The following is a 24,961-nucleotide window of genomic DNA, read 5'->3' on the forward strand; positions in this document are numbered from 1 at the left end:
AGTTAAATGAATGAATGAATATCTGCAAGATGTGTATATTGCTTTGAGCCAAGAGACCTGATGCAGTCATTTAGTCTGGTGTCAAATGAGTTTGGAAAATTGTCTGGTTCTTCTTTGGGACAAAAAAGAAGAGATCCTTACTTCATAGCCTAATCAAAATAAACTCAAAAATGGATTAAAGGGCTGGAAATTTAAAAATCAAACTATAAAAGTTGAGAATTAGTGAGAATTTTTCTTGTCTCTGGATGTGAAATGTCTAAGTAAAAGAGCACTGGAAGAAATCACAAAGGAAAGGGCTAGAGATTTCACCCATATCATAATTCAAAAATTTCCCAACATAGATATATTTTCAATCAATTCAAAGGCAAATAACAAAATGGGGAAAAATTCTTACAAAGACTATCACAAGGGTTTAATGATATATAAATAGTTAATATAAGTCAGTAAAAAAAGAAACTTCTGAGACCTCAGAAGAGTATGGGCAAAGGACGCAGACAATTTACCAAAGTAGAATTACAGATAGCTAATAAGTAGGAGAGAAGATTGAGGCTTTTGAAGCTTATGACAATCTGATTAGTAAATAATAAAATAATTAATAATATTTAGTTCTGATGAGTGTGTGTAAATTGGTGGAAACTTTTACAAAACTTATTAGCTAAAATACAGTAAAAGTGTTAAAATGTTCAAAACTCTAATTAACTCCTGCTCTTTGGATGGATTTGACCTCCTTGGTGAGTAAGGTACATTGACCCCAAATCAGGTCCCGGGAGCCAACAGGAGAGTGAGCACTACCATCTCCCAGTGCATTCCAGAATTATCACCAGAACCAGTGAATCTGTGTGGACGCACTGATGGCTCCTTGGCTCATATTGCCTTTTATTTGAATCCAAGTCTACCCCGCTTTTCTCTCATTCTTTGTTCACTGCACATAGGCCTCTCAGATTTCACCCAATCTCTTTTCCAGAGTCAGACTGTGTTCCTTCAGACTGATTACTTCCTTTGCACATGGATTTTTAAAATAAGATTTCGTTAATGTGAGAAATGGGGGTGGGGTCCCACAATCAGGGCAACAGATGTGGTAACTGCACCATTTGGTCCTAGCTCAACTCCCCTCTAATGATGTAAATTCCAACTGTGTTTCTGGCTCACCTGTAGGAATGTAAGCATTGCAGCCCCCTCCATTTGTACTACTTATGTTTTATATATTTTGTCCAAGACATGTTTTTCTAAATACACTAATTTAGCCCTTTGAGTCAAATACTACCCAACGTCCTTAAACTCACAGTAATTTCATATTTAGGAATTTATCCTAAGGAAATAATCTGAAATACATACCAAGCTTTAAACAAAAAGCATTATATGTCAGCATTATTTATAATGTTGAAAAATTACAAACATTAATTTCTAAGAAAACTGAATGGGTGGATGAACTCTGGCACATCCATAGGATGGAATATCCAGTAACCATTAAAAATAGACACTTAGAAAAAATTCGAAGGCTATAGGAAGGGTTTATAACAATGTTTGGCAGTAAAGGGGGGACAGGATCAAAATATATCTGTAGTATGATTTCAACCATATAAATGTATCCACTTACATTCATAGAACAAAACAGAAGGAAATGTGCCAAAACATTTGCGGTTGTATTCAAGTAGGGAGATCTGAAGTGATTTTTTTCTTTTTCCTTTTTCTCTGTAATGAAAATAATTTAAGAAAATGAGTTATGTGCAAAAGGACCCCTAACTGAAAAATTATGGGAACCAGTCTTACAGTAATAGGTTTCATCATTAAAATTGCCATTGAAAGTTTTCTAGGATTTTTAAGTCCTTTTCAAGCCTCAGTCTCTTTTTGCCATTAAGGAGTATCTTCCAACACCAGAGAAATTAATTCTACTAGGTCTGTGGTGCATCCAGGGATTGATAAGAGAAATTTCCAGCACGCCATGCTTCATATCAGCTTCGGCAGTGCCCTGTAAGAATGACATTAAGGGTCAACTTCTGCAGGGACTGTAGAGGAGTATATTTGGGAAATCTACTCTTGACCGTTCGAACAACTTGCTGCCCACTTTTTGTTCTAAATTATCATATTTCTGGGGATTAATAAAGAGGCCTAAAATTAAGAAGATAAAAACTGGCAGAAAGACGATGTTTCCTCTGTACAAACCCCAGTGTCGGGGGAAACCAAAGCAATGATGTTGGCATCCTTGCCATCATGTGCTGCTTCTAAGAGCCTGTAGTCAGGTGTTGTAGGCATTTGGCCTGCCTTGTGGAGCTTTCTCAAATCTTGACATTTATGACTTAGCAGGGATCTCAAGGCTCGGGCCCAGTCCCCTGAGTGGGCCTCAGAGTAGACTTTGACCTTGATAATGGAACATATTGAAGGACAAGTCTGTGTGAAAAACAAGTTGGAACGACTTGCATAATTTATGAAAATTTAGTTTGAGGGATCTTTGGTGGAAAATGATGGGAAGACATTGATTAAAACTCACCTTGAGAAGAGTTAAGAAGCCAAGAAAGTAAAGAAAATTGAGAAACAGAAATTAAGAACAGGAAATAGGAAGAATTCGGACTCCTCTCCCCTATTTCTTTGAGCCTAAGATGCCCTCTGTGGTACCCTAGGCTTCGAAGTACAAGTCTTCCCTGAACCTGCCTCCGGTGGGAACCCGCCTCCAGCGGCAGGATGGAGGGATCATAACCTCTCTAGAGCAGCTTCATGAAAAAATCAACGAGATGAGGAACGTGTTCAACTCGCTGGAGAACAAGGTAGACACCCATTTCTAATCCTTGGGGTGGGCTGTGGGCTGTCAAATGAGAGAGCTGAAGAGAGAGCATTTTTTAATCACAAGGAATGGCCAGTTGGTCCTGGAAAACCAGTCAGTAGCAGCTAACGATACTGAGCCCCACGCCATCTTCAAAGCGACGTGCTGCTTCAGGTGTCATTGTGCTCACATATGGCATCCCCTCCCTTGCTCATCAGTGGTTGTGAAGCTGTTTGTGTCAGGCAGTAGTGTTACTTTGGTGGCAGGTACCCAAGGGGTTTAAAATAATATATGGGAAGAAAATGGGCTCATAGCTTAAAATGGTCTCAAAATCCCCAAAGTCCCAATATAATCTGGCTGTTAGGGAAGACTCGGGGTAGGGGATCCTACTGCTGTCTTTTGGTTCCTGGGGAAAACTCCACACATCCACCTTAGGGAGCAGTGATAATGAAACCTATTTCTGTCGGATAGTGGTTCCCTTTTTTTTCAAACAGGAAACTTGAGTTTATTTCAGAGCACCTGAATGAGTGTCAGGTTTCCTTCCTTCAATTTTAAAACTTGCACAAATTTTCTTTTGGTATTATATTGCCGGTGATTTTGTTTATTTTGTTCACTGAAGATGAATTTACATAAAGAGAATGACCAGATCAAAGGTAATTGACCTGGTGATTTAATCCATTACGATGACTAGATTAGGACATGTACTAAGATCCACCACAAAGATTAATTAAAATTAAAAATGACTAGAGCGAAACACAGATTGCTCATGGCGTTTCTCAGGCTTCCAGTCTGAACACTTGGCAGGTCCTGCTTTTTTCCTCAGAATGATCTCTTTGGTTCCACTTATTTTTCTCTATTCCTGGCCCTTGAAAGAAACCTTTGTGCGGCACAGTGAACCACAAAACCCTATATTTTAAAAATGTGGTGTAGGAGACCAAGTCATTTTATAGTGGGAGGTGTCATTGTGAACTGGAATCATTTTGGATAACCAGATTCTGAAAATGTTTAGAAGTACACATTGGAAGGAATTTTGTTAATGTTGTCAAAAGTTCTGTTTTAAAGAGAGAACTGGGGCTAGGAGTTCCTCTTCTTAGCGGAGTGTAAGATCATGAATTTTCAGAAAGTAATGTTATTATCTTCTTGTTATTATTATCTTAACTTTCTGTCTGTTGAAAATGCTTTTTTTCATTTGTTCAATAAAAAACCCCTGAACTTTAGAAGCGCTCCATTTTCTCCACGTTTCTGTTTGTGCTTAACATTTTGATGTGCCACGTAAAGCGGGAGAAGAATTAAAACTTCTTGAATACCTTCTATGTACCAAGCACGCACTGTGGCAGGAAGCCTGCCTAAATGTATTCATTGAACTCTCCAGTCAGGCCTGTGAAAGAGGCGTCACAGTAGTTATTTTATGCAGGAGGAGACTGCTACAAAGAGGTTAACCAACTTGCCTGAGGTCTTACTTCTCCCAGGAGAGAGCTAGGATATTTGTACCCTATCTGACTCCAAAATTGATACTTTTTCATGCTGTGGAAGTTGACAACAGAAGTCCAATGTGTGCGCTCCTACAGATAATTCAACATCACTATCAACAGTGTGCTGAGCTCCTGTCACTCAAATACAAACGTCATTTTCTCCTTTTCCACATCATCCAACATTCATATATATACATATACAGGAAGCCTCTTCCCTTTCAAAGAGATTCTCAGATATGCCTATTTATTACTCTTTTTATCATTTAATTTTTTAAGGGAAAAACAACTGAATTTCTTCACTTTCTATAATACCAGGGATAATATGACCCATCCCTTCTTTCATGGGATTCAAAGAGTTACTGGATCAAGATGGTCTTTCACAAGCATATGTTGCTTTTCAAGTAAATCTCATTTTAATCAAAGGTGTTAGAATAAAGAGTTGCTCACAGGAGCACCTGTGAACTTAACTGTTTGCTTGCTTGTCACTATTGAGCTTTGGCATGTGCTATATAAAAAAGACCCTCTTTTCCTTAAAAGAGTGGGACCAAGGTTGCCTTATGTTGTCTAAACTTTAGTCTACCAGTAAATGAGGTCTGTAGGTTTTCAGGAGCCTGGTTTCTTAAACAAAATGAACATTCAAGGGGCCAGTGGTAGTATTTATAATAGTTTGTAGTAAACTGAACTCACTCTTGGTGATTATCTTTAGTTGCAGGCCTTGGCCTCTGAACTCAAAACTGGTTTCACGGAAGCGATGCAAGAACTGTCAAGAATTCAACATGGAGAATATGCTTTGGAAGAGAAGGTTAAGAGCTGCCGATGTTCCATGGAAGAAAAAGTTACCGAGATGAAGAATTCGTTAAACTATTTCAAGGTAGGCTCCTCTTCTTTTCCCCGGCTAAACAGAGAGGTTCTTGGTCTTAGTCACAGCAGAAAACACCTTTTCATGTAGCAGTCAAATAAAAGAATTTTCCCTCTGGCCCATTCACTAATTATCACGGAAAAAAAAAATCTATCTCATGTTTTTCTTTCTTGGATCTCTGTGTTAAAATTATAGATCACAATAGAAATAAGACGTTCATCTATCATTCATTCAACAACTATGTATTAAAATCTTACCATGTACTAGGTATCATGTTATATCCTTTCGCCCCTTTTACCAGATTCAGTATGTATCAATTCCTATTTTTCAGGAAGAGCTGAGCAATGCCATGTCAATGATTCAGGCCATCACTTCCAAGCAAGAAGAAATGCAACAGAAAATTGAACAGCTTCAGCAGGAAAAGCGAAGGGAATCTCGGAAAGTTAAAGCCAAGTGAGTGTGTTACACAAAATTGGCCAATGGCAAACAAATAAACTGTGGCTTGTACAGTGACACCGAGAACACCTTCTCCCCCTATCGGCAGATAGCTAACTGGCTACATACTGCTGGGATCTGCGGGTCAGCATGTGACGGAGGTTCTAGAGTCATAAAGACGGGTTACACTTAAAAATGGATGGTAACTATTACACGGAAAATGTGCTCAATACAACAGGAAGTAAAATGAAAATGATATAAGATGACATGCAGAATTCAACTGTAAAAACATGTAAAATAACAACCAGAAAGATCCACTCAAAAATGGTGATTGTTGTGTTAAGATAGTGGGGTCACTCAAGATCTTTTTTTAATTAGTTTTCTAAAATTTCTCTCATGTTACTACTAGTTTACTTCTACCATTGAAAATACATTTAGGTTAATAACTCCACCAGGTTGAATCAATTAAGTTTCACCATTAAACATAAATAATCATTATTGTTGTAGGTTTTTAAATGATCAAATTTAAAATAGAAATATGGCAACAGTATTTGTGTGACCCTGAAAGATGGCTCGTTGTTTGTGGTTGAAGACCTCCTGCTTCCCGGTACCTTTGTGTTGCTTTGTTAAGTGAGTGCAGATCACTCCAAGCAGATTGTCATCTTTGTAAACTCTGTACGGATCCTGATGACAAAGAAGCCAGGGACAGAAAAACAAAAATATAGATATTACAATTAGGATGCAACTTGTATGTATTTGAAATTTTTTCTCCAGCTTTGGTGATGACTCAAGTTGAACCCTAAGAATTGCTAATATCTAACTTTTTAATTTACAAAAACGGCACTTTTGTATGGTTCAACCTGATAATTCAGAATTTTTCTTGAATTATTCTGAACTGATGCTCTTCTTAACCCATCAGGCATTAAGACCCTCTGTTTTCCTTCCTCAGGAAAACTCAAAAAGAGGAACATGGCTCACAGGCTGGGCCTGCTCAAGCACAAGGAAGTCCTTTCCGTTCAATCAATATCCCTGAGCCTGTTCTTCCAAGCGAGGACTTTACAAACCTGCTGCCTTCTCAGGCCTATGAAAAAGGTACGGTTTGCAAATCATATTGAATTAGCCAAGCCTTTTCCCTTGATTCCTAGAGCTTACGTAATAGTGAGAATGTGTTTATGTCCTCTATCCTTATATAGGAAAATGATGTATTACTCAGAATTTTTTCTCCTGTAACTGGAATTTATAAGAATCAAGAGGATCCTGGGGCACCTGGGTGGCTCAATCGGTTAAGTGTCTGCCTTCAGCTCAGGTCATGGTCCCGGGGTCCTGGAATCGAGCCCCACATCAGGCTCCTTGCTCAGCAGGGAGTCAGCTTCTCCCTCTCCTTCTGCCTGCCACTCCCCCTGCTTGTATTCTCTCTCTCTCAAATAATAAATAAAATCTTTAAAAAAAAAAAAAAAGACTCCAGCGGATCCTAAGAGACCAAGAGAATCTGCCCAATTTTAAAAGATTTTCTTTTTTGGGAAGATACTTATCTGAGTTTTCTAAATTTCAGATACTAACCTTAGTAGAAAAATGTTAAAAAAATTATTCACTCTAATAACTCGTTTTATTTTCCACATTACTTCTCAATCCTTGTCTCTGCATAGACATTTTAAAGGCGTATTCTTAGCATAAAATTGGGTGTTCTGCTTTTTTTTTTCAGCGGGGTGTCACTGATATGAGAAAATCACATCTGTCTTAACTGGCAGGCAGTGATGTCAGTGGCAGTGTAACTCTGTACCCCTCTTCCTCTGGATAACCAGAGCTGGTGCTGTCTGTCGGTGGACAATCACTAGCCGCACCGCTGATCTGAGGGATGAGAGAACAGATGCTAGAAAACTGTTCCTGGGCAGTGCTAAAGAAACTGGTTTTCCATCCAGTTACCTCCATCTGTAACCATGTCTGGCTACATGTTTGCTACATCTTTGTATGCTCAGCAATGTCTAGCAAAGCACCTTATATGCCGGAGATTGAACGGAGATATTAACGTTGTTTAGAAGAATTGTCCTCTTTTTTAAAAAAATGTTTTGGTCACATATAGAAAGCCTCCAAAAGAGGCTCAAGGACTTCTCAACCAATTGTAAGCTCCTCTGGGGCAGGGCTGGTGGTTTTCTACCATTCTGCCTAAGGCACAATATATTCCTAGACGATAAATGTGTTTTGAATAACTAAATTTAAAAAATCTAAATCAGACGGCTTTTAATCAGTATAACTTCAAAGTATGGATCTGCTTTTCTTCTTTGTAGTTTTGTTTTGTTTTGTTTTTTACCTCTTTGAGTAGTTACTTTAGAGACTGATAGGTGCAGTGCGGGAAAACTCACTGATCCATCTGGGGAATGAGTGGGTTCATCACAGGTGGTTCTATTTTCTTTGCTCCATGTCACGAGGAATAGGACATAGAAGGATGGTCTTATTAGGCAAGAATACAGGATGGCCTTGGAAAGTAGAGGTCAGATCAGTGCCTGGTCTGGGGAAGTTGAACATGTTCACAAGATAAAAGATTAAAAATTATATTTGCAAAGTGCTCAGATGGAGTTCAGTGAGCCGTGTGGTGGCAACTCCTCCTTCCTTCCGTTATAACAGACATAGCTTATATAACATAGCTTATTCAATTGAGTTTCCACAGAATTTGGGAATAATGTGCCATAATAAGACATTCTGGATATGATTGGTGGTAGGTTATGTTAAAACTCAGGATCTAAGGGCCACACTTTAGAAAGGGTTAGGTTACCAACTGTTAATTATAAAATGGTGCAATTTTTGCTTATTGCTCCAAAATTCAGTAGCTTAAAATAGCAAACATCCATTATGTTATAGTTTCTCTGAGTCAGGAATCTGTGGGTGCCTCTGGCTTAAGGTCTTTCATGAGATTGCGGTTAAGGTGTTGACTGTCCCACTACCCGTTTGTCTTTCCTTCTATCCATCCATCACCCAAGGTGCTGATGTAGATGGTGGGAGATAGTAATGAACTAAACAACAAACATTTCTGCCATCTTGGAGCCTTTGTTCTGAAGGAAGCAGACAATGAACAAGATAGATAAAATGTGCAGTATGTTAATGATAAGGAGAACAATAAGGAAACACAGGTGTAATTTTAGAGAGGGTGCCAGGTAAAGAGCTGAAGAAAGTGAGGATGTGAGCTTATGCATACGGAGGGGAAGAAAGGGAACAGCCCGTGGCAACGTCCCAGCGGGAACATCACTGAGATGTTCAAGTTGGAGCAGTGGCGCTAAAGCAGAGTGAACAAGAGAGACAATAGGAGATGCGGTTTTAAGAAAAGAAGGAAACAGCAGGCACAGAAGGGGGCAGATATTTTAGGGCCTTACGGTCATTATAAAGCCTTTGGCTTTAACGCTGACCCGAGAAGCCATTGGAGGGCTAAGCAGAGGAGTGACAGGGTCTGACTTACATTAGAACAGCCTCATTCTGGCTCTTCTCATCATCACCATCCTCACCGTCATAGTTAGACAATAATTTAGGTCTTACTGTGTGCAGTTTACACATGTAAGTGCCACTCATCGTATCTTCTTACAAATGGGAGAATAGTGCTTGCCACTATATTGAAATTTTATTTTATTTTTGGCTCTTCTGTCTTCTTCAATAAACTGCCAGCTGTCCCCAGTGTCTGGCTCATTGAAAGTGCCAGCCCTGTTAGTGGAGTGAATACTGATTGAAAGCTTCCCTTTCTCTGCAGCCCAAGAGTCCAGATCCATGCATGTAGCAGACAGTAATGTGAAGGGGATGATGGGTCCTGGTAAGCAGCTCTGTTTTTAGTTCTCTTCTCTTCTAGCAATTCTACCCTTTCCCTGCTTCCATCTTCCCTGCTTCTAGTCCCTTAGTCACAAACCAGGCTTGAAAGAATTCAGGCAAGATAAAGCACTATGGTACTAAGATGCCAAGATGTATAGTAGAGTAAGTCAGTGACTCAGTTAAACCAAGGAGAGAGAAGGGGTGGAGATGTTTAAGACAAAACCAGTATTCTTGGTTCTTTCTGGCTCACATCAATTACCAATGAAATAATATTTGCTGAGAAACTCACAGGTATACGTAGCATGGCATAAGTTTTCTACGGACACATTTTATAGTTTATTTACTTTAAAAGTTATTTACTTAATAGACAATTCACCAGTATTTTATAAATTATTTCATCTTCCCTCCCTCCATTCCTCCTTTCTTTTTGCAACTTACCATTATCGGGGCCAAGGAAGACAAATTGCAAAAGAAAGCATTGTTTTTGGCATCTTTCTTCCTCTGTATTTTGTCCCCTGGTGTGCTCGCCTAAGAGGAAGGAGATACAGGAAGTCCATGCATACTTACTACAAATTAATTATAGTATTTTATAAATTTACTTTTTAAAAACGCATTATATAGTAGAGACTACATACAAAGAGTAGAGGATGCATAAGTCGGAAACAGACAGAGGTAATCCTTTACAACTGTGGAAACTTTTAATCCTTAGTTGATACATTTAATCCTTGAGGGATAGTTTGTACCCAAACAGGGGCATAATATTTCAGAATTAATAACAGATATAATTTTTTTTAAAAGTCAGATCTTTTTTTTAATGATTTTTTATTATATTATGTTAGTCACCATACAGTACATCCCTGGTTTCTGATGTAAAGTTCGATGATTCATTAGTTGCGTATAACACCCAGTGCACCATGCAATACGTGCCCTCCTTACTACCCATCACCAGTCTATAAAAAAGTCAGATCTTGACAGCAGGTGTTATTTTTCAGGAATGAACCCAACAACTCCAGAAGCAGAAGAAAACCTGAAGTCTTGCCTCTCAGCTGATATCCAGCCCAAGAGCCATCTCTCATCTGGTGTGTGGAGGCAGCCTAAGGAGGGTAAAGAATGGGGTGAGGAATATGTCACGAAAGACCACCCAGATAAACTCAAGGACTCTGGCCAAGGCAGACACAGCTCCTTGGAAAATGTTTTATGTGAAACCTCTTTAGCTGGTAAGTCCCAAGGGGAAATACAGGTTGAAATTTTGAAGAACAGGAAACCTACAGGCTAGAACCCTTGCAATATAGATTCAGGGGACATATGAGACCACGTGCTCTCCAGTTTCCTTTTCAGATGAACACTAAAGCCTATAGGAGTGAAGGGACTCACCTGAGGTCACATGGCCAGCTTGGGACCAGCACCTTGATTCTGGGTATCCATGACATTTGGTAACACAGTGCTTTGGGCGGGGGGAAGGCATAAAGTTGGTGGAGAAGAGGGCAGCATTTTGTGAACTACGTAGTCAATGATGCGAAATCTTCAAAATGTGCATCTTGGATCAGTAGTCTGTCACCAAAGTATCAACCACTGCAACAGGGTCTGTCCTCCCACCCTCCCTCCTTTTTCCCTTCCTTCCTCCCCTTCATATCGCAAATTGCTACTCAATGCTTATTATACATCGCATAACGGCATTTCCCTCCAACTATTTTGTGGAAGGCAATTTTTAAAAATTAGTTTTTACTATCAAACACATGAAAAATTAAATAGTACTAACAGGTTGGTTATGAAGAAAACAGCAACCACTTTTAATTTGTTTTCACAGTTTCTTTTGGTACTTGCTTCCACGTTTTAAAACAAGTTTATACTGCTATTTTTTTTTTAAATCAGTACTTTACTGAAGGATAATTTACATACAGCAAAGTTCACAAATCTTGAGTTTCAGTTCGTTGACCTTTTATATATATGTATGTATAGCCCCTTGTGATCAGTACCTGGATCGGGACATACAATATCTGTTACCCCAGAGAGTTCTCTCATGCACCTTACCACCCGAAGAACCACTCTTCTGACTTCCATCACTCTACATTGGTTTTGTCTATTCTCGAACTTCATATAGAGGGAGTAATACCATGCGTCCTCTTTTGAGTCAGGCTTCTTTCTCTCACTATAATGTGTGTACTTCATTCAGTAGTTCATTCCTTTTTTCAATCATTGAATAAATTTACCCCAATTTGCTTATCTGTTCTCCTGCTGATGGACATTTGGAACGTTACCAGTTTAGGGCTACTATAAGCAAAACTGATAAGAATATTCTTGGACTAGTGTTTTTTGGATGTCTGCCCTCATTTCTCTTGGATGTACACGTAGGAGTGAAATCTCTATATTAAGGGATAGGAGTATGCTAAACTTGGAAAGAAAACATCCGTTTTCCAAAGTGATTGGGACATTTTATACTCCATCCAGTAATGTCCACGAGTTCTGGTTGCTTCACATCCTTCCCAATATTTAGTATGGTCAATCTTTTTAATTTTAGCCATTTTCATGGGGGTGTACTGGTATTGTAGTTTTAATTTGTACTTCCCCGATGACTAATGACGTTGAGCATCTTTTCATGTACTTATTAGTTATTTGTACATCTTTTAAGGTGTGCCTAAGTTCTTTATCCAACTTTTATTTATTTTTAATAATTTTTTATTATGTTATATTAGTCACCATACAGTACATCCTTAGTTTTTGATGTAGTGTTCCATGATTCATTAGTTGCGTATAACACCCAGTGCTCCATACAATACGTGCCCTCCTTAATACCCATCACCGGCCTATCCCAATCCCCCACCCCCCTCCCCTCTGAAGCCCTCAGTTCGTTTCCCAGAGTCCACAGTCTCTCGTGGTTCATTCCCCCTTCTGTTTAACCCCCCTTCATTCTTCCCTTCCTTCTCCTACCCATCTTTCTGCTATTTCTTATGTTCCATAAATGAGTGAAACCATGTGGTAATTGTCTTTCTCTGCTTGACTTATTTCACTTAGCATAATCTCCTCCAGTCCCGTCCATGTTGCTGCAAATGTTGGGTAATCGTTCTTTCTGATGGCTGAGTAATATTCCATTGTATATATGGACCACATCTTCTCAATCCAGTCGTCTGTTGAAGGGCATCTAGGCTCCTTCCACAATTTAGCTATTGTTCTTTGTCCAACTTTTAAAGTGCATTATCTTATTATCAATTAGAATTTCTTCATATATTTTGGATACGAGTTCTTTATTAGATATATGTGGGGAGAATATTTTATTCCAGTATGTGGCTTGCCTTTTCACTTTCTTAATAGTCTTTTGATGAATAGATGTTCTTAATTTTGATGAAGTTAATCAATTTTAAACTTTTTTATATAGATTGTGACTTATGTGTCCTTCCAAGAGATCTTTGCCTATCCCAAAGGTGTGGAGATATTCTAGTACATTTTCTTCTAAAATCTTTATAGCTTTAGCTTTCACATTTTGATCTACTATTTATCTTTTTTTTTTTTTTAAGATTTTTTTTAAGTAAAGTCTATGCCCAATGTGGGGCTCAAGCTCATGACCCCTAGATCTGGAGTTGCATGCTCTACGGACTGAGTCAGCCAGGAGCTCCAATCTATTACTTATCTTGAATAGATTTTGATGTATGGTGTGAGGAAGGAGTCCAAGTTCATTTTTTCCCCATATGGCCATCCAGTTGCTTCAGCACCACTTATTGAAAATATCTTTCTTTCCATATTGAATTGTGTAAAGAACATCAGATGATTCACATATGGGTGGGTCTAGTTCTAGACTCTATATTCTTTTTATTCCAATTAGCAGAGAATTTACATCTTGACAATATTGAGTGTTCCAATCAAAGAACATGGGATGTCTCCCTTTATATAGGTCTTTTTAATTTTTAGCAATGTGATGGAAAATCTATCATTTACATTCTTCTTCTTCTTTTCCCCCACCAAAGCCTTTGCCCTAGAGTCCTCTGTCATCCTAGTCCAATCTGGCCTGTTGCAGTGCTGCCATCCCGGGACTTCCCATTCTTCCTAGGAATTCCCTTCATCGTTCTTCTATGTCAGATTCCCTTTTGTTTGTTTTTATCTTGTGTGTCTTTGTTAGTTTCTTGGTTTACTCTTTGTTTGACGGAACCCCTCGTCCAGCAGCTTCCACATGCTTTGTTGATAATTTAGGTGAATATAAAATCATTTTCCCTGGGATGCCTGGGTGGCTCAGTCCGTTAAGCATCTGCCTTCAGCTCAGGTCATGATCCAGGAGTCCTGCATTGGGCTCCTTGCTCAGCAGGGAGCCTGCTTCTCCCTCTGCCTGCCATTCCCCCTGCTTGTGCTCTCTCTGACAAATAAATAAAATATTTAAAAAATAAAAAAATATAATCACTTTTCCTCATCATTTTGAAGCAACTGTTCCACTGTCCTCTAATTTCTAATGTTACTATTGGAGAGTCCAATACCATTCTGATCACCAGTCCTTTGTATGTTACCTGATTGTTCTCTCTGGTAACTTTTAGGATCTTCTCTTTACCTTTGGTGTGCCTTTGTCTCCTTCATTAATTATGCTGAGCACAGTGGGCCCTTTCCTCTAGAAATGTGTGTCCTGGTATTTTTTTTCTATTATTAATTTGATAATATCGTCTCACCAATCTTCTTTCTTTTCTCTGAAATTTCTACTAATTTGATGTCAGGTCTCCTGGATTGATGTTCTCCACCACCATCTTTTTCTGGTCTCTTTTACTTCAACATGTCTCTTTCTTGTTTTGGGGGGGAGTGGGGAAGAAGGCAGACCTCCTTGACTTTATCTGACACTCTTCTATCTTCGAAAAAATGCCAAAAATTTCCTCCTCCTCCACTTCCTCCTCCTTCTTCTTTTTTCTTTTTGGATGTTCTCTTTTCTTAAAAAAAAAAATAGCATTCTGTACCTATTAAATGGGCAGAATGTTTTTCTCATATATTTTTGAGGATATTAATTATAAGGTTTTTAAAAAAGATTTATTTACTTATTTTTATATAGAGAGAGAATGCATGAGTGATGGGAGGAGCAGAGGGAGAGAGAAAGAATCCTTGAGCAGACTCCCTGCTGAGCAGGGAGCCCAATGCAGGGCTCGATCCCAGACCCCAGATCATGACCTGACCTGAAATTCAGAATCAGTGCTTCACGGGATCTCTGGGTGGCTCAGTTGGCTAAGCATCTGCCTTCGGTTCAGGTCACGATCGCTGGGATGGAGCCCCACATCAGGCTCCCTGCTCAGTGGGGAGCCTGCTTCTCCCTTTCCCTCTGCCTGCCAACCCCCCTGCTTCTGCTCTCTAATAAATAAATAAAATCTTAAAAAAAAAAAAGTTCGATGCTTCACCAACTGAGCCACCCAGGTGCCCCTTAATTATAGGATTTTTAAAAAGTTTTGTTTCTGCATTGTCTCTTTTTTAATTGATGTATAATTGACATATAACATTATATTAGTTTCAGATGTACAACATAATGATTTGATATTTGTATATATTGTGAAATGATCACCACAATAAGTCTAGTTAACATCATCACCATACATAACTACAATTTTTTTTCCTTTGAGAACTTCTACATCTACTCTTTCAGCAACTTTCAATTATGCAAAACAATATTATTAACTATAGTCACCATGCTATACATTACATCCCCTGCATTGTCTCTATTTATTCAAAATGTATATATACCTTTTTCTTCTCTTTCTTTTATGGTGTAAGGTTGATTCAAATGTCTGAGGACCCTTAGCTGATTTTTTTTTTTTATATCTAAGAGAGGGGCCCTAAATAAAAAGAAACCACAAGATTCTATATTGGCCAAGCTTATCAGTAAATGGGCTTCACTATAGGCTAATCAGGTAGCAAATTAACTTTTTGGTAGGTGACCGCTTTACGTCAGTGTCTGTAGGTCTTTTCCCCTTGGGTAGTTCAGGTTCTTCAGTGGAAGATCCTCCAGTCTCCAGCCTGGAGAGTGTAAGTCTCCCTACTGGCACTGTGGGAAGACCTGCAGGGGGAGGGGCTGATGGGAGTCTCCCCACCCAGTATGCAAGCCTTCTCTGAGTCCCCTCGTTGGCATCTCAATTCTTCCCTCTACTGTCTTTAGTCCAGACCCCAGAGATAAGGACCTCTCTAGTTTAATTTTTCCCATTTTCCCATGGTGGGGGTGAATGAGGAAGCCATCTGGCATGGGGGTAGGAGCCTGGAAGTTCAGTTGCACTATATGTAGACTAAGTCTCCTGTTTTCAGCATTGTGCCTTATTTGTACTTTCTGTGGTGCCCCGTGCCTTCACTCCTTGAGGCTTTCTGCTTCTCAGCAGATTTTCCATCTGCAGATGAGAACACCAAGGTTTTGTGCCCTTACTCTGCTGAATTAACTACCATGCTTCGGTTCTGTTTTCCATCTTCCAAAAACTTGCTGATATCTCTTTTTATTGCTCTCAATGTCTTTTTATTGCTTTCTATGATTTAATAGAGTTTTGGGAAGGAATGGTTGACAAAAATTCCCTTTGATTTGTTTTTAAAGCTAAAAGACAGACTGTGGCTCTAGAACTGCTTGAGTCAGAAAGAAAATATGTCATTAACATCTCTCTGATCCTGAAGATCAAGGCAACATTCCAAGGGTCAGATGGAAAGAGGAATTCCAAAGAGAGAAGGTATCCATGTGTTCATTGCCTTTGCTTTTCAGATTGATTAAAATTTAAGGTAAGTTGTTTATTGTTTCCACTTGGGGAATTCTGGGACCTGTAAAGAGTTCCAGAAATAGTCCTTGAAGAGAGAGTAGGCAGTGACAGCAGGTAACACCTGGCAAGTCTCAAGTTTAGACTTACAGCAGATAAGAAAATGAATAAAGTCTCTGAGACCTTCATTGTCCCTGGCATGTCTGTAAAGAGCTTCAGGGAGAATAAACGCGACAGTGAGGGAGACATTGCTCTCAGTTGCCATCTGCAAGTCCTCGTGGGATCACAGGTCTCATGGACGTAGGAGGGAATCGACGCAGTGGAAGTCTGAAGCATTAAGAGGCCATTAGATACATGGCACAAGGCTGATTAACTCTGGACTTGGCTCTTATTTGTTTAGGTGATCCCATAGTACTAGATGGTGAGCAAGTGGGTGGGGTGTGTGTGTGTGTTTGTGTGTGTGCGTGTGTTGGTGCTTCCACAGGGTCTGCAGGATATTATAACAGCACACTAGCTCCAAGATTGCAACACTCCATGATTGCTTCTGTTCATCATCTTTATATCCTCTCTGCTGCTTCTCCATTAAAAAAAGCAGGAAGGAGGAAACTCTGATTTGGTGGAAAGGACTAACGTCATGAAGATGTAATAATCCAGATTAGTTGAGGAAAAGGCCAATCCAAAAGAATGGAAAGTCTGGATTATGGACTATTACAGATACATGTAGCATTAATAGTTTAATAGTCTATCAGGTAATAGACACTGGTGGTCCATAAATCGTGACTCTATCTCAGGAAGCCCCTAAATGTATTTTCCTCCTCTTTACCATCCTCCAATTTTACTTGGCTTTGCGGCTGCCGGCAATATGCCCAGTCACCAGAACACAATGCTCCCCCTATCTAAATGGCTGAGGTGAGGGAATAGTCCCTGACAGACTCGAAAGCGGTTTGACTATTTTCAAGAATCATTTTACTGCAAAGCTGAGGTAAGCAAAGTGTAGAAAACAACAAGGAACAGAAAGGGTAATGTGATGGGCTAAAGCTCTGACCACTAGAGGCCCTGGATGGGGCTTCACCCTCTCTCAGGGGCCACCCAGATTCTCATTCCTTCCCCGTCTGGAACTCCTCCTACCCTCCCACATTGCCCCTGCAGCCCTCTGAGATGTCTCTACCGCCTCTAGCTATCTTGCTGCTCCTAGAGACCTGCTCCGTTTACACTGATCAAATCTGAAGGCAAGTCTACCTCTTGGTGTAGTATTGCTTCCACATCCGAGATTCTAAGCCAGCCGCACGTCCTCGTTGTCTCTGAAAATTGAGGGATGGGACAAGGAGAGAGAGAGAGAGAGAGAGAGTTGCTTACTGTGGAACACAGTAACCGGGCACTTCATTGCTAACTTCATGAAATCTTCACAGGAACCCTGGGGAGCCTACCTTACAGATGAAGAAACTAAAGTCCAGAGCGCTCTAAAGCCACCTAGTCCATTAGTGCCAGGATTCAAACCCAGGCTTGTCTGCCCCTGTCCTTGTGACCTTTCCACATCATACCACTTCTCTGAGGACCTTGTCATTTCGGACACATCACCTAACTAACAGCAATATGCCAGGTTTCTCAGCCAGAAGCAGACCTTCTGTCTGTTCCTATTTCACAGCGTAGGCTTCCCTCTTAACAGCGCGTACGTTCTTACTTCAGATCTCAACTGACTTGTCAGGCAGAGATGCTAGAAATGTTCTTGGCTCACTGAAGCTCTCTTCTACTTGCCGTGATTCCCGGCTTGTCTAGGATGTTCTCCCATGACCCATGACTGAGGAAGGACTGATCTTCCCCAAATCCCGAGCTTAAAAAAAGTTTAAAACTATCATACAATCCCCCATGAAAGTCGGAAACCGGATATTTCTCATATCCATGATAATGCTATTCATGTTAGTTACTACGAAGCTAACTGTCTTTTTTCTTTTCACAGATCGAGACGAGAAAAACTTTAAGTCAATACTCTTAGGACTTATATAGAGACTGGAGTTCTGAGCTTTGCAGTGTTGCCATTTTTCCACCCTGGTCTTAGATTTCCATTATCCTCCTTCGCTCACTACATTTCTTCTTTTTTCTAAGCTTTCCTGACGCCTCCATGGGCACTTTAAATAGGCCAGCCGAACGAAATACACAACAGAATGAGAGTATTCCTTTTCTCTAATGGCATTTTCCCCATGGAAAGATGAAAATAAGTTAGTAACATTCCCTATCTTTCCCACCATACATTGCAAGCCACCAGCACTTTCTACCCCTGCTGAAAAGTAACCCCCGGCGTGAAAACAAAACCCACCGTAACTACAACCGGACCCTCAAAACTTCTCAAACCTATACAATGAAACTTTAGGCTTTCCCTAGAGGAAAGTAAAGCCCTCAAGAGTCTCGTCAGCCTGTTTCAAGCCAGCCCTGCCCCTGGCTGAAGGAAAGGGCTGGAAACTGCAGGGGCACGAGCTGCCAGCTGAGGTCTGAGTGGAACTGTGGTGCTGTTCATTTGTTAGAGGATCACGGAGGTTGCAGTCCTTGGCTTCGTCTGGTCTGATTCACTTAGATAGAGTTACAAGCTCAGGATCAAAGGGGCCTGTCTGTCGGAATCCTTGTGGGGAGGGGTGACGCCATCCTGACAGGATTGCCAGGCAGCCTTCTGAGCGCAACTCCACATCCGCCAAGAACTCCGTGTGCTACGGCTCACCACCAGGTGGCGCACGCCTCGCGACGGCGCCCCTCAAATGTGGGTGCGTCCTGCTGCTGAAGCTCAGGACTTCTGGCCTAAAATTAGACTGGCAAGAGCTAAGTTATTGATCTGAAACTCGAACTGGGTTTTCCTTGATGGCTTTTAGTTTATTTCCCTTATTGTTTAAGTACTGTATTGTGGGAGTTGAAATAACTTTAAAGGTTTTAAAAAGATTAAACTACTCATGTAGTTGCTATAATTTCACCCCTAGTAAGGAATAGATAAGAAGTTGAGTACTTAATACTATCATCTTCATGAACAAGTTGCTTCTGGGAGTCAGGGGTGGCTCTAGGCAGAACAAGGAAATAGGTTATGTTCATGTCTATACCGCTTGCTTCTTTCTCCCTCTGCTCTCCATCTCCTGGCTCCCCTCCTTTGCACTCCTCTCTGATTTCAAATAATGTCCTTATTAAATAGATTCCCCCCCCCCAATATTTGGTATAGAACCCACTGTACGCCATTGCTCTTTGTGGAACTTTTGTGTTTCCATGATACTTGATGGGAGCATTAACCTTTTCTGACCCGTACCCTGAAATCTCAAACTATTACCCCAATGGACAGTCCAGGAGGTACATGGCCTCCAACCAAATTACCAGCTTTCCAGTTCTGCAAGGATACTGGTCACTGTGTAGCAGAAGGCAGATTTCTCAAAAGAAAGAGAAAGAAGGTCAGGCCAGGTGAGGCCAGGCAAAGCCAGGAGAGGAGTAAAGAAAGAGACAAAGAAAAGAGATCATTTAAGAGATATTATATAACCTATATGGACAACCCATCTCAAAGTAAGATCTCGCCATGGCATGGTGCCTTAACATCTTTCAGTGTCACACCGGGAATATTACCCAAAGTCATGATAGCCTTGGGTGGGGAGAAATCTTTCACAACTAGACCTTTCGCGGGTACAGTGTTTTACTCTGATTTCAGTTCAATCAGTTGTGCTTTCCTCCATTAGCTTTATGGTCTCCTCCACAGTCGGACTGTCTCCTAGCCACTCCTCCAAATTCCCTCTGATCTGACAGGGATTACTTAAATCTTCTGAGCCCACTGTGCGAGCCGTAACAGCTTAGATGGGGAAGCCCCTCCACTTGTGTTTAATGGATCAGCTGGCTTTGCATGTGTGGAGACTAGTGATACAGGAGGGGGAGGGAGAGAAGACCGGAGGGAGGGAATCCTTGTATCTTTTCACAAGGGGCTGGATACTCTCTCTGTTATCTGTGTCTTCTCTGAGCTATAGCCTCAGGGGAGTCTGCTTTACTTGCAGATGGGTTGAAAAAGCCTTTTTTTAAAAAAATTTTTTATTTATTTTTTTGGATGGGAGATTGAAAAAACTTCTTACCAAAGTGCTGTTCTTCGTAATGTTCTCAACAAAGGTCTGCTTGTTCAGGGTTGGCAAAGCACCTCAATTGTCCACTGATTTATTCTCGTTGGACCCTGGGGGAATATCCACGTAAGTTCAGCTCTTGTTGACAAGCAGGCCTTCCTTCACTTTCATCTTCGTTAAACTTGTGGTCTTGAAAGCACGAGGGAACCTACTATCAATTCCCGTAAGTCACCAAGCTGGAGTTCTAGTCCTGGCTGCAGGCCAGCAAAACTCCCTTTCCTTGTGGCTTCCATCCTCATTCCTATAGGCCCTTGATTGCCCCACCCTTCTCCATGCACCCTCTTCCTCCTCCCCTGATTCTTTCTCTCTCTCCTCTCCACCTCATCCTTCTCTGACACCTCTCTTCCTCCCTTCATTTCCTCTGGAAAAACAAACAAACAAATCGGGACACACTGAGAGATGGGGGAGAGGGTAGTGAGAGGAGGAAGGGGGCTCTGTGAAGCTCTAGGGAGTAACAGGCCAGGCCTGGTCCACAACCTCTCCAGGCAAGACTGTGTCCTTACCCAGTATTCCTCTTGGAAAATGAAGGGAAGGGAAAGGAGCACTTTCATATGCCCATCCCCTGAGCATTTAGGTGCCTTCTTTAAATAAGTCTTCCCTTTCACCTAAATCGGAGTCTCTTACTCAGTAGCTAAGAATGATAAGTGCCACCTTAGTGCTGTCATCTACAACACTAATCAGAGTAGACTCTTTTGCAAGTGGGAATAACTTTAAAATTTTGGAAAAGAGTTCCCTTAGAATTTCTATTGTCGCATAAATGAGACAGTAACTGTTTGGCTTTAAAAAGGCCATTCAAGGGACACGTGGTTGGCTCAGTTGGAAGAGTGTGTGATTCTTGATTTCAGGTTTGTGAGTTTGAGCCCCATGCTGGGTGTAGAGATTACAGAAAAAAAAAAAAACCTTAAAAAAAAGAAGCCGTTCAAGTGATGTACTCTTTATTAGTGCAATACACATTTGTGTAGAAGCCACTGGTAAAGGGGTTTTTTAATTTATTTTTTTAAAAGATTTATTTATTTTAGAGAGAGCGAGCGAGCGAGTGCACCAGTCGGGGTAGGGGCAGAGGGAGAGAATGTTCAAGCAGACTCCCCTGCTGAGTGCGGAGCCCAACAGGGGCTTGATCCCAGGACTCTGAGATCATGACCTGAGCCAAAATCAAGAGTTGGACGCTTAACCAACTGAGCCACACAGACACCCCTAAAGGGGTCTTTTTTACATCTTGAGGATATTTGCTATTAGGTCTACAATGTCAAACTTAAAAAAAAAAAAAAGTCCTGAATGCAGAGCTGTGACTCAGAATATTCTGAATGACTGGGGAAAATGGAACCTCCTGCATATGTTCTTATAGTGTCTTTTCTCTACACCTGGTTTGTGTGATCCTATCTCTATTCTGTTTCAAGCCTCTTCCCTGGCTCTTTACGGTACCTTGTCCAGCAGCACCTCGATTTGCTTCATGCTCTGCAGGAAAGGGTCCTGAAGTGGCCACGCCAAGGAGTTCTTGGAGATTTATTCCTTAAGTTAACAAATGATGAGGTAAGTTTTTAAAAATCCTTTATAAACTTGAATTACATGCATTTACTGCTGAGATCTAGCCTAACCTCCTCACTCTACAGAAAATGAAATAAAGTTCAGAGACATTAAAAGACTTTGTTGAAATCGCTCAGCTGGCTAGGTAGTTGTGGATCTATGACCCACGTCTCCTAACTTCCAGCCCATCGCTTCCCACCGTACTATGTATAACTGACCCACTGAACATGCACGTAAATGTGTGTGTGTGCACTTGTGGATAAATATACACACATTCACAAACATATCCATCCACACGTACAAAATAAATATAAGAGGGTTTGTGTATGTGAATGTATTTCACACCTAATTTCATTCCTTAGAGATATTTAAAACTGTGAGGGGTAGTTATTTGTCTTGGATGTTTTTTATTTTCACTTCCTTGGAGAAAAGGGTGTTAAGTTTCGAAATCTCTGTAATGTTCTGCAAAGAAAATATGATCCAGGCCAGAGGTTGCAAACTAAAATGCCTGCAGGACCAGACAGTGATATAAATGAGTGGAAGTAAGTGGAATGTGATACAATATGGACTATTGAGAGGTGAGCTTAAGTGGAGCACATATGCTTTTCTACAAGAAATATTATCCAATTATTATTCAGGAAGAAGGGAAGAGAATTGCCAGATCTTCTGATATTTTAAGAGACACTGCCAAGCCAGAATTTTATGTGAAAATTTATTTTAAAAATATTGTGTGGGCTAATCAAAATTGGTCTGCAAGCCAGAGTTAGCCTGCAATCAAACTCTGTATATCAATCATGTAGGTGATAATACAAAGTTTATAAATTATTTACTTATATAGATGTAATGCAATCCCTCTAATATCACTTTTACTCATTTGTATTCAATATGCTTTCTTGGGCTGAGAATTGTTGTATCTGTGGGAATATATCTTTGGAAGCTGAGAATTGTTTTCCTGAAAATATATTGCATACATGAATAAGCAATCGGTGGAAATACACAATTAGTGGAAAAAGTTGAGAATCACTGGTCTAGACACCAGGAGGTGGGCTGGACAAAGTTCCTTATTGGATGTAGATGACTAAAATAAAAAGTAACTTAAAAACAAAATAGGCATTTTAATTATTTAACAATTTAAAAATACTTTTTCAACATACGTGACCCCTCTCTGCTGCGCTGGTTTTTCACTTTCTCTCATTGAAACAGGACTATTGAGTTTTGGTTCCCAAGTCCATAGGGATATTTACCTTAAAACCAAAAAGATTTAAAAAATGAATTAAAAAACAAACAAACAAAAAACCCATATTAATGAACACATTAAATAAATGATGAAGATAATCTCTGCAAAGTACTCCTTTTTGATATAAATGACTCTATAAAAATATTAGCTGCTATCATTCCTGTTTCCGGGTTCTTACCATGCATTTTTGTGTTTGTTTTCAAGAATAATTTCTTGGATTATTACGTTGCCTACCTAAGGGACCTGCCGGAATGCATCTCTTTGGTTCATGTTGTTGTTCTGAAGGAGGTAAGGTAACTCTATGTGTGCACTGCCCTTTGGTTACATGTGTATCTATAGGTCGTTGCTTAACCACCTCGGGGATTACAACACATGCACTCAGCTTGTCTTCCAGGCTGGGGAATGGCTCGAAGAGAGTCACTGACACTCCTACCTGGGGTTAAAGGAGCCCACTTGAGGAGGAGTGCCAGTGCTTTGGTCCTTGCTCTGATTTATTGACTTCTTTTTTCTATTTCATTAGAAGTTTGCACACAGTAAACAGGTGTTCTAAGCAGAGATCCTCCGGCTGCAGCTTGCATGCTGGGTGTGGGTTCCCCCCCCCCCCCAGGCTCAGCTAACTGGAATCTGAATATTAAACTCAAATCATCCTGTGTCTGTCAGTTTATAAGATCATAAAGTGGTTCTAATATGTAGCTTTAAGTTTTGCTACTGCAATGCTATATTAGGTGCTCAATAAGTGCATATAAATATCTAACAATTCTAGCTATTTTAGGTCAGTAGAAACCCTCTCAGAGGCCTAAAGTTAAGAGTTAATCAAGTTTCACAAGAGGTGAGGGTCTCTTTATTAATGTTTTACTTCAACCCCCGTTACTCTCAACCCTGTAAGTATAATGCCTACCACATGTTAGCATTCAGCAAATATTTGAGAAGGGGAAAGGGAAGGGAAGGGAAGGAAAGGGAAAGGAAGGGATATGGAGAAAATCCAACATGTTTCCTCTGCCAGCCCAGCTGACCGGTTTCTAGTTATATTCTTTCTCCACCCTCATGAGGCTCCAACCCACCCTTAGTGCCTACTAGTAAGCCATTGTAATGAGCACTTCCATGAGAATCTTAATGAATGCTTTCAACTCAAATATAATTTGTTGAGTGGCCACTTCTGTCCAGCACTATGCTAAAAAGAGTGGTGGGGAAGGACGGGATTGTTTGGAAAGTTGGGTGGTTTCAAAAGAAGTACAATATGCTTCCTGCTACAGAAGAATTGTCTCCTTGAGTGTGTCTCTGAACAAGTGTCCTATCCAATGAAGGATCATGACACTCTAGAGAAAGAAAATGCTCTGCGAATAAAAAAAAAACCCTGGGTTTTTTGGGGTAGGACTGACTTTGGGGTTCTGCAGCCAGAGCTGAAGAATGACTCTACCTTTCTTTCATTCAGGGTGATGAAGAGATTAAATCTGACATCTACACACTGTTTTTTCACATAGTCCAGCGCATCCCTGAATATCTGATACATCTGCAGGTAGGCATGGCTGGGAAGCCACCAAACTGATTTTCAAGCTAAACTACTATTTGTGGCTTGCAACTGAGAAACACGGTAAAGGGTCAAGGAAGAATCGTTGGTATGATATCTAAGGAGTAATGAAATGACTTAGATTGCTGTGATTACCCCATTCCTACTTTGTTGTATGAACTGAAATCTCAATCTCTAAAAATTTTTAGCTCATGACGTTTGCCTTTGAAGTTCTGTCTTCATTTACCAGCAATCACCACCTCTGCTGATCTAGGATCTCTCTATAGCAGCTCCTGGTAGATTCTGAGTACTATTCAGTCCCTTCCACCTTGTTCTACAGCCATCTAAATGTACACCCAAACACTTACCCCACCCGCTGGCATCTAAGAAATATCTGTGTAACCTGTCTACTTAACTGCTATCCTGACTACTTTCTTTTGGCTTGAGTCCAAGGGCCTACCATATATTGCTCATGTCGTATGTCACAGAGAAAGCATGAAGAAGTTGATGAGCTGACTTCTGCACACCATTTTCCCCATAGCACCCAACACGGGGCTCGATCCCATGACC

The 24,961-nt window shown here is 40.5% G+C and overlaps 1 protein-coding gene and 1 long non-coding RNA gene across 5 annotated transcripts in view; one reads left to right on the top strand and one right to left on the bottom strand.

The window, feature by feature from the left end:
• LOC121100995 overlaps positions 1-20,114 on the bottom strand; it is a 50,669-nt gene extending 30,555 nt beyond the window's left edge. For 2 of the 3 annotated variants that reach the window (XR_005832813.1, XR_005832814.1), the window contains exons 1-6: positions 20,079-20,114; positions 17,236-17,297; positions 9,752-9,841; positions 6,136-6,208; positions 4,918-5,125; positions 1,598-1,692 (exon numbers count right to left, since the gene is read on the bottom strand). This is a non-coding gene — a long non-coding RNA (uncharacterized LOC121100995). The remainder of the gene's footprint in view (positions 1-1,597; positions 1,693-4,917; positions 5,126-6,135; positions 6,209-9,751; positions 9,842-17,235; positions 17,298-20,078) is intronic. The other variant, XR_005832812.1, reaches the window with a different exon arrangement.
• ARHGEF33 (Rho guanine nucleotide exchange factor 33) overlaps positions 1-24,961 on the top strand; it is a 45,816-nt gene that overhangs the window by 3,705 nt on the left and 17,150 nt on the right. For both annotated transcript variants that reach the window (XM_040623131.1, XM_040623132.1), the window contains exons 3-11: positions 4,937-5,101; positions 5,421-5,542; positions 6,474-6,616; positions 9,258-9,317; positions 10,306-10,530; positions 15,843-15,972; positions 21,521-21,653; positions 23,089-23,172; positions 24,317-24,400. In XM_040623131.1, coding sequence (XP_040479065.1) covers positions 4,937-5,101; positions 5,421-5,542; positions 6,474-6,616; positions 9,258-9,317; positions 10,306-10,530; positions 15,843-15,972; positions 21,521-21,653; positions 23,089-23,172; positions 24,317-24,400 — 1,146 coding nt within the window. The remainder of the gene's footprint in view (positions 1-4,936; positions 5,102-5,420; positions 5,543-6,473; positions 6,617-9,257; positions 9,318-10,305; positions 10,531-15,842; positions 15,973-21,520; positions 21,654-23,088; positions 23,173-24,316; positions 24,401-24,961) is intronic.

Source organism: Ursus maritimus, unplaced genomic scaffold (assembly GCF_017311325.1).
Source record: "Ursus maritimus isolate PB19 unplaced genomic scaffold, ASM1731132v1 scaffold_6, whole genome shotgun sequence".
Lineage (NCBI taxonomy): Eukaryota > Metazoa > Chordata > Mammalia > Carnivora > Ursidae > Ursus > Ursus maritimus.